Below are 15760 nucleotides of genomic sequence, written 5' to 3'. Positions count from 1 at the left end.
CATATTTGGTTGAGAATCTGGAAAGTTTTAGCTGTTACGTGTGACCTCATACCAATACATTTTCCTTTTAGGAAGACTAGTTCCAACCAGGTGGGTTTTCCACTTCCATTCCCACAACTTTCTGGGGTAAAGTTAATTAAGTCTTGAGTTATGTTCCACCTGTCACAGAATAGGATTCTAAATTTAGATTTGTGAGTTTCCAGTGAAATCATTTTTTGGCACCTGAGACCACAGTGTCGTTGACAGGCATGAAGGTATAAGTACTCATGAGAAAAACGTCCGTCTTATTGCCTGGTCCTGACCCAGTGAGCAACCATGAAGATTTTCTTCTTTGTTCTACTCGGAACTGTTGGTGAGTCTTTCAAATTAATGAATCTACAAGAGTCAGAATTGTAAGTTTGTAATTTGTTCTGGGAAAAACAACAACGTTCATTGAATATAAGGGCTGACAACAAAAATTCAAAAAGTAGAGACATGAGTGTATAGTGCCTATGCTTATTAGAGATTAAATCTCACTTGATAGTGGAAATTCATAGTATCAAGAACTGATTCTCAAAGGTCGTCTCATAAAGAATCAGAAGGTGTTTTGAACTTCCATGTAGTTTCCAGAAATTTAGAACTGAAGAGAAAGTATAGTATACACACACACACACACACACACACACACACACACACACACACGCTTCCATTGACTTCCAAGAATTCAGAGTGAAAGTAATCTGTACTACTTAATGGGACCATGATCACCAAAGCCTAAGTCCCCTGAACATGAAGCTGTACTTATTTACCCAGGAAATCCCAACAGATGCAAACATTTTATTCTCATTGATAAAAATCTCGGACTGTGTTTTCAGACACTTTTTAAATGAAAATTTTCTAATATAAACTCACAAGTCAAGCAGTTGTGATAAAAATGAGTGTTTTAATACTACTAAATTATTTTTTAATGCTACTAAAATTGTATTATTAAAATTTAATACTTTTCTATATGTAATGCATTTGTATACTTTTCTAGAAGTTTCTTTCCTAACAATATTTGAAGAATTGAATAAAGAACAAATTTTTTTGAATAAAACACATATAAGGCTGTAAGAAATCTCAATAGATATTGGGGAAATATGAAAATGCTGACTAACTTGTTTGATGTAGGATAGTCAGACAATAATAAAAATAGATTCAAATAGACTTTTATCTTTCACTTGTGTTCTTGTGTTTGTAGACAAGAGGGTTTTGTTTCATTGACATAAAAATTTCACTTGTAGTTTGATCATACTGTTCTGAAACTCACTGTAGACATGTTAGTCTAGATCTCATATTCTAGAACTCATAAACTGACAAGTGGTATGGTAATTAATTGTCAACTCCAAGAAAGAAGTTGATTAAATACAAAATCAAAGTTGTCATTTTTCTGTAGGATGGAATATTCTCCAATAGCTTTTAAGGGTTTTTTTTATTATTAACTTATGTAGGTAGATTTTCCATTTTAACATTTCATCAACTTCCACAAGCATACACCCAGAAAACTCCCAGAAGGTTTCGGTTGTTGTTGTTGTTGTTGTTGTTGTTGTTGTTGGTGGTGGTGGTGGTGGTGGTGGTGGTGGTGGTGGTGTGTGTGTGTGTATGCATGCCCACGTGCTGGTGTACTCATCTGTGAATGTGAAGGTCAGACATCAACTTTGTATATCTTTCTCTCATCCTCTACCTTACATTTTTGGGACAAGGTCTCTCACTGAACTTAATAGTTTCTATTTTAAGCTAACTGTCTGACCAGTGGATTCTAATTAATGTCTCTGTCTGCAGTTGCTCTCCCTCCAATCCAGGACTGGGGCTATAGAGCCTGTCACTATGCTAGACTTTCATGAGGATGCTAGAAAACTGAACTCAGGTCCCTGGCCTGCACAGCAAATTATGCCTACTAAGTCACCTCTCCAACCCATATTGCAAATCTTTCTACATATTTGCATGAAAATTGATGAGGTGACAGATTTAAATGGTTAAATTGTAAGTGGTGGTGATAGAACATTTGTTTTCTAAAGAGCCTCTGAACTAAGTTGGTAGGTATGTATATGAGTTACAATGTATGTGTTTATGAATGGAGTATGTAGTTGTGTATATGTCATAATGAAAAATTAATCAAACAAAGTATATTTCAATAGTACTTTCTTATTCATCACTATATAAGTAGGGTCCATGCTCACGGTGCAGAGAAATGAATAATCATAAAGATTACATAAACCCAGTTATATTAGCCACTTTACTCACTGTTGTGAAACAACCAGACAGGAACCGCATAAGGAAAGAAATATTGTTTTGGCTCATGTTGAAGAGGGTATGGTCAGCCTTGGAAAGCTGTGCTGGAGATGATTCATAATGGTCACGGTGGGAGGGTTAAGGCAGTGGGCTCTATGATACTGACAGTCTGGAAGCAGAGAGATATCACTGGTGCTCATCAGGCTTTCTCCCTTCCCCCTTTGGTTCAGTCTCCCTACCTCACAGAATGGTGCCACTCATGATTAGAGTGAGTCTTCCTTCTGCAGTAAAACCCCCACAGTAATAACCTCACAAAGACACAGAGGTGTGTTTTCCAGGTGGTTCCAAATCCAATCAAGTCATCAAGAAAAGTTAACCATAACATGGCTATGCCTTGACTGTGTGATGCTGGAGAGCATTGTCATCTCTTTTGACCTTAGTCTGAAATAAGGCTTCTTGGTGCATGAAATAATATGATAGGGCCATGTAACAGAGAACTCCTCGCTTTTCTCCCACAGCTTCCTTCCTCACTGAGGAGAATGATGAGAGGATCGTTGGGGGCTACACTTGTCAGAAGCATTCTGTCCCCTACCAAGTGTCACTGAATGATGGATCTCACATATGTGGGGGATCTCTCATCACTGACCAGTGGGTGCTGTCTGCTGCGCACTGTTATTCTCCGTAAGTAGCCAATATTTACATCCTTATGCTCTAAAATCACTTTATCCTAAAGGCCTACCAAGTTCAATTTAGAAAAAAAAAACAGATTTATGCTTGATAGATTCTCTGAGACTCATTGATCACCCCACAGTTTTATTAGGTATGGTATTAATTTATTATGAAAGCTGTAACATAGGTGTAGACCCTTACAGTTCATTGCTGTCTTCCTAAATTACAGTGCAAAAGAGAGAGGAGGATGGTTAATGATAGATCCTTAGAAGAGTTAACCAATCTAAGCCTAATATTACAGATCAATCAGAACAAGACTACACACCATGTTAAAAAAAAGGACATGATACTTCCACTGCCACAAGACAAATAATAATTTGATCTAGTCCCTATATTTATTTCTATTTCTCTTACTGTTGCCTTGGGGATTCTAACAAGTAGAGAGTTAATATTTACCAATATTCTTTCCACATGGAAATACTCTGTAAGATATGCTTGGTTTCTATTCCTATGCTTCCCAATTATAAGATGATGGTGGTCTACATGTCTCTGCAAGCAGTGACTCTTACTAAAGAATTCCGTATCCCATGCCATGATTAGTTGTGTGTGCTTACTTCAGTGATTCAGTGCTTAAATAGAGAGCTATGTTTATTCTCATGACTGAGGGTGTTGGAGAAAGGAAAGGGTATTCATGTTGGATACTTAAACTTATTAAATTGTTTCTTTTCTTTGATATTATGGTATATAATTGCACGATCTTCCATTCCATTTTCTTCCTTCATATCTTCCTCCCATATATCCCTCCTTAGTTTCTTTCAAACTCATGTCCTCTTTTTATCATTAACTGCTCTTACATATGTGTGTATATATAACTTGCTTGGTCTCTATAAAGTTACTTGTATGTTTTTTTATATTTATATGCATAGTATGTTGCTATAATGTTTTCAAGGTTGATCATTTGATATTGGTTAACAAATTCATGGGCTTGTCCCTCAGTAGCAGTTACCTAAAGTTCTGTGTGTAGGGTTGAGGCCTCAGGGCCTTTCCCCAGTACCTTAGCCTTCCTATTGGTGTCATCCTTGTTCAAAAATATACCCACAAATTCCCACCAGCATGACTACCTAAACATGCGCTGAACAAGGATACTAAAACTTGTAATCTTTAAATCCAGCAATATACAGGTGCGTCTTGGGGAACACAACATTCATAAACTTGAAGGTGGTGAGCAGTTCATTGATGCAGCTAAGATCATCCCCCATCCTGATTATAGTATACGGAGTGTTGACAATGACATCATGCTGATTAAGCTGAAATCACCAGCAACCCTAAACTCTCAAGTATCTACTATCCCTCTGCCAGAATGCTGTCCATCAGCTGATATGGAATGCCTTGTGTCTGGCTGGGGCCTTCTGACAGGCAAGTGTCTCTGTGATATATAAAGTAGTAAGTGTGAGTACTGGAAATGAATAGTGCCTTAGTGACCATAATAATGATTACACACAGAAATAATCACACAGACACTATATTATTTAAATTACTGTTTGGCCCATTAGCTCTACTTTTTTATTGGCTAACTCTTACATCTTAATTTAACCAATTTCCATTAATCTGTGCATCGCCACGAGGTCGTGGCCTACCAGCAAAGCTTCAGCACATCTATCTCTGGTGGTGGCTCCATGGCATCTCCCTGACTTGGCCTTTTTTTTTACCCAGCATTCTGTTTAGTTTTCCCTGCCTTTCTCTGTTCTTTTGCCCTATCACAAACCAAGACAGTTACTTTACTCATTAACCAAGAAATGCAATACATTGACAGAAGGACCTCCCACAGCAACTGATGAGTTAAGAACTATAAATAGAGGAAGTATCTGGAACAGAGGCCATCGGACTCCATGCTGACTGAAGCCTCTGCACTTGAGAGCAGTGGTCACTGATATTAAAGTCAGAGAAAGAGTTAAACTGATAAATAAAGCTATTTAGAAAACCAAACCAAAAAAAAAACTTTTCTACATTATACTTTGTTTTTAGATTTTTATTTTCTATGTTTTATGTATGCATGTTTTTGCACACCATATTCATGCCTGGTTCCCTTAGAACCAGAAGAAGCTTTGAAAACAAGTGAAAGACACTCTATCTCATGAAAAGCAATAGAAAATAGGAAATAAATATTGAGTCAGTATAAATAATTCAACTTCACCCTTAGAATCTGCAGCTGAGATTCCTTCACTTCTTCAGTGTCTGGATGCCCCTGTCCTGTCAGACTCGGTTTGTCATAAGGCCTACCCACATAGAATCACTAGCAACATGTTCTGTCTTGGCTTCCTGGAAGGTGGAAAAGATTCATGCCAGGTAAGATTCTTGTTGTCTATCTCTATCACAGTGGTCTGCCTCCCTTACCTATCATATTTCCCCTAGGAAACAAAATAGTAAATCTGTGCCTGGCTCTCAATCTGGGAGGTGAAGAGAGACTTTGAGAAAACATATGCTGGTTTTCCCTTTGCAGTGTGATGATGAATATTATGGGATGGGTAAAAAGCCAAAGAGCTGATGCTTTTTAAACACAAGCAGCCTTGTATTGTGGGATGAAGTCCTTATGAAAGAGACAGAGCTTAGGTGTTATATTAGATCTCTACAGCCCTCAACATTCTGCACCCTTCCATACAATGATTTCAGAAGAGGTGAGGACACAAAAATGCACAGAGTAATGTAAACAGGGATACTGAATAGATTGGAAACTGGATTTTTAAGGATAGTGAGTGTTTTGTGGAGGATGAGTAGCCTACAAAAATAATCCCAGGATCATGGAAGAAAATTTTGAATCCCATTCTTCCTCAGTGTATAACCAAGTTTAAATATCTTATCATTGTTTCCCAGATGGACTCTGGTGGCCCTGTGGTCTGCGATGGAAAACTCCAGGGTGTTGTTTCCTGGGGTGATGGCTGTGCTCAGAAAGGGAAACCTGGTGTCTACACCAAAGTCTGCAACTACCTGAACTGGATTCATCAAACCATTTCTGAAAACTAAGTGCCTTTATATTTTCAGGTGTCACACCCTGGTGACCTTTCTTCTGTCTCTACAATCTATGTGGAAATAAAACCTTTTTCTTTGCTTTAACCTTTTGAAGCTTGATGTTAAAGTGAGAAGTCTGGAAAAGGTGAACAAAAGTACTCGATAAAATATTGACAAATAGAATCCAAGAACACATCAAAAACAATCATCCACCATGATCAAGTAGGCTTCATCCCAGAGATGCAGTAATGGGTAACCATATGAAAATCTGCCATTGTAATCCAGCATACAATCAAACTGAAAGGAAAAACTAAACACATGATCATCTCATTAGACTTTGAGAAAGCTTTTAATAAAATCCAAAACCACTTTATGATGAAGGTGTCAGAGAGATTGGGAATATGGGTAACATACTTAAAAATAAATAATAATAAAAGCAATACGCAGGAAGCCAATAGTCAATGTCAGATTGAATGAAGAGAAAATCAAAGCTGTTCCACTGAAATCAGGAACAAGACAAAGCTGCCCACTGTCTCTATATTTATTCACTATAGTACTCAAATTCTAGCTAGAGCAATAAGACAACAAAAGAAGACTAAGGGGATTCAAATTGGAAAGGAAGAAGTCAAACTTCCACTATTGGCAGATGATATGATAGCATACATAAATGACCCCCAAAATTCTACTACAGTGCTCCTACAGCTGATAAACACCTTCAGCAATGTGGTAGGTTGCAAGAGTAACCAAAAAAAAAAATCAGTGGCCTTCCTATATTCAAATGATAAACAGGATGAGAATGAAATCAGAGAAATAACACCCTTAACAAAAGCTAAAAATAATATAAAACAAATTGTGTAATATTAATCAAACAAGAGAAAGACCTGTCTGACAAGAATTTGAAGTCTTTGAAGAAGATATCAGAAAATGGAAGGATCTTCCATGCTCATGGATAGGTAGGATTAATATAGTAAAAATAGTAACCTTACCAAAAGCAATCTACAGATTCAACATCATCCTCATCAAAATTCCAGCACAGTTCTTCACAGACTTCAAAAGAACAATACTCAACATCATATAGAAAAACAAAAATAAAAAGCAGCTTGGTATTGGCATAAAATCAGATGCACAGAACAATGGAATAGAATTTAAGACCATGACATTAATCCACACACCTATGAAGACCTCATTTTTGTCAAAAAAAAAAGTCAAAATTATACAAAGGAAAAAAGAAAGCATCTTCAACAAATAGTGTTGGCATAAGTGGATGTCAGTAGGGAGAAGAATGTAAATAGATTCTTATCTATCACCCTGCACATAACCCAAGTCCCAGCAGATCAAAGACCTCAATATAAATCTATTTACACTGAACATGATAGAAGAGAAAGTGAAACTAGCCTTGAATACATTGGCTCAGGAGGCTGCTTCCTGAATATAACACAAGTATCACAGACACTGAGACTGACAATTAATAAATCGGACCTCCTGAAACTGAGGCGCTTATATAAGCAAAGTATACCAACAATAAAACAAATGGTAGCCTACAGATTGGTAAAAGATCTTCACCAACTCTCCATTTGACAGAGGGCAAATCTCGAAAAAATATAAACTCAGTTATAAAAAAACAATGACCTCATGAAATTTGCAGGCAAATGGATGGAACTATAAAAAAAAATCCAGGTGAGGTAACCCAAACCTAGAAAGACAAACATAGCATGTGCTCACGCTTAAGTGGATATTAGGAGTAAATTATATGATAACCAACCTAAAATCCACAGCCCTGGAGAGGTTTGATAAGAAGGAGGACTCAGAGAAGAATGCATGAATTTCCCCAGGAAGGGGAAATAGAAGACATCTCTTGGGTAAACTGGGGGAACGGGCAGGGGGGTTGGGAGAGGGAACTAGAGGGAATGGGTTGGGCATACTGGGTGCAGAAGGCTGGTTAGGGTCAGAACGGAGATGGGGAGTAAAGAAAGAGAACTCTTTATGGGAAAGCATTTCAGGGTTAATGAGAAACCTGCTGGCAGGAAAACCCCCGGGAATTCATAAGGATGACCCCAGCCAAGACTCCTAGAAATAGTGAGAGGATGCCTGAAATGGCCGTCTGCTGCAGTAAGATTGGTGATTACCCTGTAATCATAGAACCTTTATCCAGTAAATGATGGAAGTAGATGAGGAGTTCCACAGCCAAGACCATTGAAGTCCTAGCACTCACAACTCTAGCCCCGGGAGATTTAATACACTCTTCTGACCACCATGGGCACCCTTACATATGGAGCTTTACACGGGGAAAAACATATATGTAGGACAATTAATAAAAACCCAGAGATGGATATCAGTGGTTCAACCTGAAGGTCAGAAAAGCAAAACAGCCAACCACTGGCTCTTACCTCTACCTCAGTCTGAAATGGTGACCCTGCCTTGAGGAATCTCAAAATGAGACTGTGCCTGAGAGCTGTTTCCTCTCATTTTATATTCCTCTCTAGGACTGGGATTAAAAGCGTGCACCACTATCACATGGTTTCTATGGCAAACTAGTGTGACTATTGGGATTAAAGGTGTGTGTTACCTTTGCCTATAAAACTGACCAGTGTGGTGGTTTTACTCTCTAATCTTCAGGCAAGCTTTATCTATTAAAACACAAACGAAATATCCCTGCACAAATAAATATACCTAAAATAATGATAATAATACTACTAATAATAAATATACATGTTCTTTCATAGTGCTTTAATCTTTTATGGCTTGTTTAAGCTCTTACTTTGTATTTCATTTTTGCTTTCCTATTATGAGATCACATCATCTAATTATTTAACATAGTTCCGTATCTTCAAGTTACTAAAAAAGTTGAAATATAGAGGATTTAATTTTTGAATATGTATTCTGTGTATACTTCTTAAATTTATCTCTTCTTGAACTTTTCGTTGAAAATCTGAGGCATTAAATAAACCTAGGTGGTCATTATCCACCTATTTTACTTGCTTTTCTGATTCTAATGCTTATTAAATAAATTTTAAAAATAAAATCCTCCATGAAACGTCCTAAGTGGTTGTTTTATTTCCATTTTGCAATTCTTACCTAATGGTCTATGCCCTGAGTTTTGCTTTATGATATATAAATTGTTTCAAACCCAAGGTAAATAGAGATACAATTTACAGCTCATTATGCCCATAATCCACAAGACACTATCGCTGGAACTCCAGACGTATCTCCTGTCTGTCACACTCATCATCAGAGGTCCCCTTTTCTCTCTAGTCCCCATTTCAACGGCACCCCTACTGCTACCACATGCCTACCATTGCCTATCCTGGAGTCTGTGTAAACAAATTTCAAACAGAAGTCACACAGGAGGGGAAAAAAAAGCAAAAACAAAAGAAAGTATGACGTTTTTACATCTGTCGTAGCCTCCGCTGCCCACGGTCATCCTACGGATCCATATTCAGACATGGACAATCACTATACCCCATCATACCCACCGTGGTCTGAATCTTAGGGGTTTCGAGACTTGCTGGTCTCCAAATTGATCACTTCTCATGGGCAGGGCAGCATCAAAGCTGTTTGTGGAAAGATGAGATTGGCAATCTAGTCTGTGTCTGGTGGAATATTGATTTCACGGCTCTCATTTCCAAGCGTTTGCTTAGCAACGTCCACTAGAATTCTCCTGTTACCTAGAGACTCTTCATTGAGACTAGGGGCACTGAGCAGGGAATCCAGGTCCTCAAACTCAGCATAACCAACACCTTTCAACCGGTCTTGATTGCTGGGTTAACGTGGTAAGCGTATATCTGACATCTAATCATCTAAACAATTCCTTAATGGGATTGTCTGTCATCAGAGGGCAGGTTTCCCAGGCAAACAGGGTGTAGGGTGGCATTTGGGAAGATGGCGACAGTTGACACTGGGCTCTGGAGCAGTTTCAGGGAGCACCGGGAAGGATTAGGTCGTGGAGGTACCTAATATTCACTGTCGTCGTTATAGCCACGAATTGTTGACACAACTCCGTCCAGTCCCGCTGAGTGGTGTGGGAACATAGGCCCTCCTCCACCAGTCTGACTGCCCTCCTCTGCCAAGAAGTCTGCTAGGGAGAGAGTCTTCCCTTCTTATCCGTCTCTTTTGCTGAGGCCTTCATGCTATGCAGGTATTTTAAGGCCATTTTTTAAAATAAGAGCCCTACCACATTAAATATATTGATCTAACACAGCTACATTTCTTTATTAAGCCAACAATATTAGAGAATGTACTCATTCAAGTTTACCCTAGTTATACAAACTTTGAAATGCATTTTTTACATTTCTGATTTACAGGCTGTTATTTATTTTTAAATCACGTAGGGCTACTTAAACCTTGTAAAGAGGACATTATTGATTTTCTGTTTTATCAAGATTCCTGATTTTTTTTCAGGTCTGTAACTACTTAGGAAATAAATTTTAACTTTAGAAGACATTTTATTTTTACTTAACACATATAAATAAATATTAGCTTGTATGTATGCCTTGCATGATCTGTGTTTTTGATGCTCTCCGAGGCTTGACAAGACCTGTGTATTGTCTGGGAACCAAACCTGGGTCCTCTGCAAGAGCAGCAAGTGCTCTTAAGTGCTGATCCATCTTTTCAGGCCCAAGAAATTAAGTATCAGTGTAGTCAGTGTTCATCAAAACATCTTTTCATGTGAAATCCTTTAAATAATAAATTTATAAACAAGTATAATATTGCAGAATTCTTCAACATATCTATGATCAGATACATGCATATCTGGTGTCTCAATTTTATTATTTTTTATTTTATTTATTAAAATATTATGCAAAGATTTAGGGAATTTAGGGTACATGGGTTTAACACATGCAAAGTGAACAATGTGTGTTCTGTTTTGTACAATATACACTGTTTGTGGACCTTCAAAGTACAAAATGACCACTATATTTTTTTTTGACATTTTGATGTCTGAAAATCCTGTTTTTAAAATATTTGAACCTGGTCTACATCTATGTGCCTTGACTAAGCAACCCTTTGTCGCTGCCCTAGGAATAGGAAATACAGTTGCATATCGGGGGGTTGCCTCTCCACAGTCACTAACAATGCTGCTCATATTCTTGTGCTCTGAACTGCTTCAGAATAACAAGAAATGGCCAGGTACTGTGTACTCCAGGCAGTACTACTCTAATAACTAAAAGGGTTGGTCACTGAGAGAGTACAACTCTAAACAAATAGAACTCATTCCAATTTATTTATTTTCAATCTCTTCAAAAGGAAATAAAGGCAAGGTTTATGGTTTAAAGTCCTATTATTGACAAATTATGTCATTTTTTAAAGCTGAAGCAAAGATTTAAATACATTTATAAAGGGATAATAAGAACAACTTGAAAGTCTTGACATAATATGTTCATAATAATTATTATCCTCAACGCTGCATGGAGAAGCAACAGTGCTGTTTTGTAAAGTGGAAAAACTTTCTTCAAAGTTTGGACCAAGGCTGACCTATGCTTTTTGCCATCTAGTAACAAGAGACAATTAAAACCAAACCACAGGATGTTTTATCAAGTGATTTCTTCAGAGAAAACTGTTCAGACAAAGTGGGGGTGTTGTTATAAGTGACGTCACACACACCCCTGGTGACACACAGCTGTAATCCCAGCACTCAGGAACCAAACACTGGACAAGTGCTTAGACTGGCATTGAACTTGCTGTCTATTCCAGGGTGATCTCAAATGCAATCCCCCAATCGTGAAAAATCAGCATAAATATAAAGGATCAGAACTATCCCAAGTCTTCTTATAAAGAATGAATCAGCATTTAGTTGTTTGCTGTGCCTAGAAAACTAACAAAGTACATCATTGTGAAACAACTATCAGCTACATACCAAGGGTACAGGGTTTAATATGGTCCTTTGGGCAAAAGCTTGCAACAAAAATCTTATATTTTTATCTGGGAATCCAGAAACACGCATCTTTCTACTGTGAACTTAGTAGAACTTATTTCCTTTTGCAATGACCAGTTCCCACCAGGTTTGCAACTTCCATTTCTATGTCCTTCTAGAAAATTGGGAAATACTTACAAGTGGTCCTGCATTATCTTTCATCATTCACAAACTAAAATCTCTCTCTCTCTCTCTCTCTCTCTCTCTCTCTCTCTCTCTCTCTCTCTCTTTCTTTTTTTTTTTTTTTCTTTACAGTGAAATCTTTTTTTTTTTATCTCTTGCCCTGGGGGTCCAGTGCAGAACTAGTGAGCAACCATGAAGACCTTCGTCTTTCTGGTTTTCATTGGAGCTACTGGTGAGTCATTCAGAAGAAAAGCATCAGCTGAGATACATATTGCACGTAACTGTGTTCTTTGTGTTTAGAAACAAACAATGGTTATAGAATAAAAGGCCTGAAAGCAAGACATTTGGTATGTAAGGAAATTAGTAGGCAGGTAGCATCTGTGTTTATAAAAGACTAAGTTTATATCAGAGTTAATGGAGACTAAGGGTCCAGTGTATGAGACATAGAGAAGCAGAATGTGTACTGAGCATCCAGGTAGACTCTCTTGTACATGGAGACTGCACTTTCATTTTTCAGCTGCCCAGACCCAAATAATCACACAGAAACTATATTAATTACAACATTGTTTGACCAATGGCTTAGGTGTATTCCTAGCTAGCTCTTATATCTTAAATTAACCCATTTCTATTAATCTATGGATCACCATGAGGCTGTGGGTTACTGATAATGTTCTGGCATCTTTCTCCTTCAGTGGCTACATGGCATCTGCCTGACTCCACCTTCTTTCTCCCTGCATTCACTTTAGTTTTACTGCCTACCTATATTCTGCCCTGCCGTAGGCCAAAGCAGCTTCTTTATTAACAAATGGTAATAAAACGTATTCACAGAATGCGGAGGGGAATACCACAACACGCTCTAAATTAGAGAAGACAAGGAAACAATAGTCCACATAAAAGTGTTAGCCCTTATCTCTAAGAACAGTTGATTGTTAAAATTAATCTGTGTTCACTGCAGAGGCTGTGACCATGTGAGTCTGAGTTTCCTGAAGACTGAACAGCTGGTTGCTTACCAAGGACAAGGGACCTGACATGGCAAAGAATGCACATGTCACAGATTAAATCTTAGCACACCAGTACTTCTATAATCACCATAAACATATACAACCAACAAGTTACTACACAGGGTTTTATTTATTTGTATGGATGCAGAGTCTGCTTCTATATTTAAAACAATATTTATATACTAAATAGTGGTTGCAAGTCATTTGTTTTTTGGGTCTCTGCTAAATGTGAATGCCCTTATGTGTGTGTAAAAATGTATATGCAAAAATACAAGGATTATGAAATAGAAATACACGTACCTAAAGGTAAATGTTTCTTTCTATAAAAAGGTTTATATAAAAGGCACAACATAATAAGTTACAAAAATATCTACATTGAAATAAAATACAAACTAGAGAACAAACAACTACCTGCCTGAAGTCTCACATTTTCTGATTTGATGGTGATAAGTGCGGTCACCTCATATGTGGTTACTTTGCCTTGATTTCATGAGTGGAATTCCATGACAGAGTTTCTGCCTCTCCCCTAACAGCTGATATCCCTGCTAATGATAGTGTCGACAAGATTATCGGAGGCTACATGTGTGAGAAAAACTCTGTCCCCTATCAGGTATCCCTGAATGCTGGCTACCACTTGTGTGGGGGCTCTCTCATCAGTGATCAGTGGGTACTGACTGCTGCTCACTGTTATAAGCCGTAAGTATCCAATATTCACGCTCCTAAACCTAAGGTAATTTTTCCCTTAGCCCTACAAAAGAATAAACAAGAAAAAGGCAGACTTATATTTAATGAGTAAAATGATTTTTATGTTTATCATTTACTTTGGGGGAGGCGCATGTGGAGGTCAGTGAACAAGTTTGAGAGTTTTTTTTTTTCCTTCTGCCATGAAGGTCCCAGGAATAAAACTTAGTTCATCAGGCTTAACAGCAAGCACCTTTACGTACTGAGCCATTTCTTTCAGCCTACTTGATGGATTCAAAAGGGAAAAATCAGAAGTTAGATGTATTAGTAGTAATAATTGCCCTTGGATTTTTACAAATGTTTTTCTAAATAATGCAGTAGTTTAAAAACATGAATATATATGTATATATAATCTCAATAATATTACCTCAACTGTGATTATAAAAATGTCATATGGAGTAATAAAATGTACAATATTTCTATTATAACATGAGAAAGGAGAATTTGTTCTGTGCTCTAAATATTTTCTGTCCCTGACTCCTCTCACTTCCCTATTAAACTTTGTGATTGCAACCAGAAGAGAAATATTAAGTTTGATTGCTATTCAGTCTTCTCCATTCAATCCATCCAATCATCTCCAATCCTATTTCACCTCCAACTGTTTTGTAGTGGGCACTTTCCTCTCTCTTCTGCCTCGAACTTTACTGAGATAGTGTGTTGATGGAAGGCTACTAGTTTGTTTCCCAACTGCCCAGACCCAAAATAATTACACAGAAACTGTATTATTATAACACTGGTTGGCCTATTAGCTCATGCTTCTTATTGGCTAGCTCTTATATCTTAAATTAACCCATTTCTATTATTTTATATTTTACCACAAGGCTTGTGGTTTACTGGTAAAGTTCCCGGGCATCTGTCTCCTCCTGCAGCTACATGGCATCTCCTTGACTCCTCCTCTATCTGCTTGGAATTCCTGCCTTGTTCTATTCTGTTAAGCCACTGACCAAAACAGCTTTATTCATTAACCAATATATATGGGCAATGAAACATATTCACAGCATACAGAGGGGGATCCCATATCAATGGTGGTCTCTAGTTCTTCAGTAGCAGTGACATATAAAGAACTAAGTATGACAAGGATAAGAGTAACCAGTGCTACCTAAAGTGAAATGAGCTGAATTCTTGAATAAGATGGTGTTTGTGTTTATGTTCATAATTAAAAGTTGGAGGAGTGGAAAGAACTCCAAGAAGGATTCTTGGAAAACTGTTAATCCTTATAAATATAGCCAACTACAGGTCCGTCTGGGAGAATTCAACCTTCATGATGTCGAGGGTGGTGAGCAAATCATTAATGCAGCCAAGATCATCTCCCACCCCAAGTACAGCAATGACACTACCGATAATGACATCATGCTGATTAAACTGAACTCACCAGCCACCATCAACTCGCAAGTGTCCACTGTCTCTCTGCCAAGATCCTGTCCATCTGTGGGTATTGACTGCCTTGTGTCCAGCTGGGGTGACACAGTTAGCATTGGATGTAAGTGTTACCTAAGACATAGGTCCCAAATATGAGCATCCCCAGACATGGAAGGCATGAAGGTAGTCACCTGGTCCAAATTCGGATTGAAAGTATGTCTCCCTGAAGATAATTTTGAACACATGCAATCTTGGAATATGTTATTCAAAGTATAAAACAAAATTTAATTATTAGAAAGATGTCAATGAATTTAAGTATGATTGGTGATAATCATAGCCTTAAATACTGGGATGAATATAACATTACAAGATTCAGGTCAGCCTGGAGAAGGCAGCTTTAAAAAAATGTCTCTGGACTTCAAATCTGTCACCACTAACATTTGTGTCAAAGAAAAAACTTGTTGGTTAGAACTATTGGACTGAGCTCCCAAGGTCCCAATGAGAAGCAGATGGAGGGAGAACATGAGCAAGGATGTCAGGACCACGGGGGGTGCACCCACCCACTGAGACAGTGGGGCTGATCTATTGGGAGCTCACCAAAGCCAGCTGGACTGTGACTGAAACAGCATGGGATAAAACCGGACTCTCTGATCATGGCGAACAATGAGGACTGATGAGAAGCCAAGGTCAATGGCAAGGG

General features: G+C 38.0%; 2 protein-coding genes across 2 annotated transcripts in view; both read left to right on the top strand.

Annotated features, from left to right (window-relative positions):
* Positions 1-243: 243 nt before the first annotated feature.
* On the top strand, positions 244-6007 carry LOC126505185 (trypsin V-A-like). The gene is made up of 5 exons (XM_050147965.1): positions 244-352; positions 2769-2931; positions 4091-4335; positions 5120-5265; positions 5791-6007. The coding sequence occupies exons 1-5, from the start codon at positions 316-318 to the stop codon at positions 5938-5940; spliced, it is 741 nt and encodes a 246-aa protein (XP_050003922.1). The 5' UTR covers positions 244-315; the 3' UTR covers positions 5941-6007.
* A 6144-nt stretch (positions 6008-12151) lies between these two features.
* Positions 12152-15760, top strand: part of LOC126505189 (cationic trypsin-3-like) — a 5213-nt gene continuing 1604 nt past the window's right edge. The window contains exons 1-3 of the mRNA XM_050147969.1: positions 12152-12191; positions 13494-13656; positions 14928-15185. Coding sequence (XP_050003926.1) covers positions 12152-12191; positions 13494-13656; positions 14928-15185 — 461 coding nt within the window. The remainder of the gene's footprint in view (positions 12192-13493; positions 13657-14927; positions 15186-15760) is intronic.

This window comes from Alexandromys fortis, unplaced genomic scaffold (genome assembly GCF_014885135.2).
Source record: "Alexandromys fortis isolate MF-2015 unplaced genomic scaffold, M_Fortis_MF-2015_v1.1 scaffold_57, whole genome shotgun sequence".
In the NCBI taxonomy this organism is placed as follows: domain Eukaryota; kingdom Metazoa; phylum Chordata; class Mammalia; order Rodentia; family Cricetidae; genus Alexandromys; species Alexandromys fortis.
The sequence above is the reverse complement of the archived record's forward strand: the minus strand, read 5'-3'. Positions and strand labels throughout refer to the sequence as shown.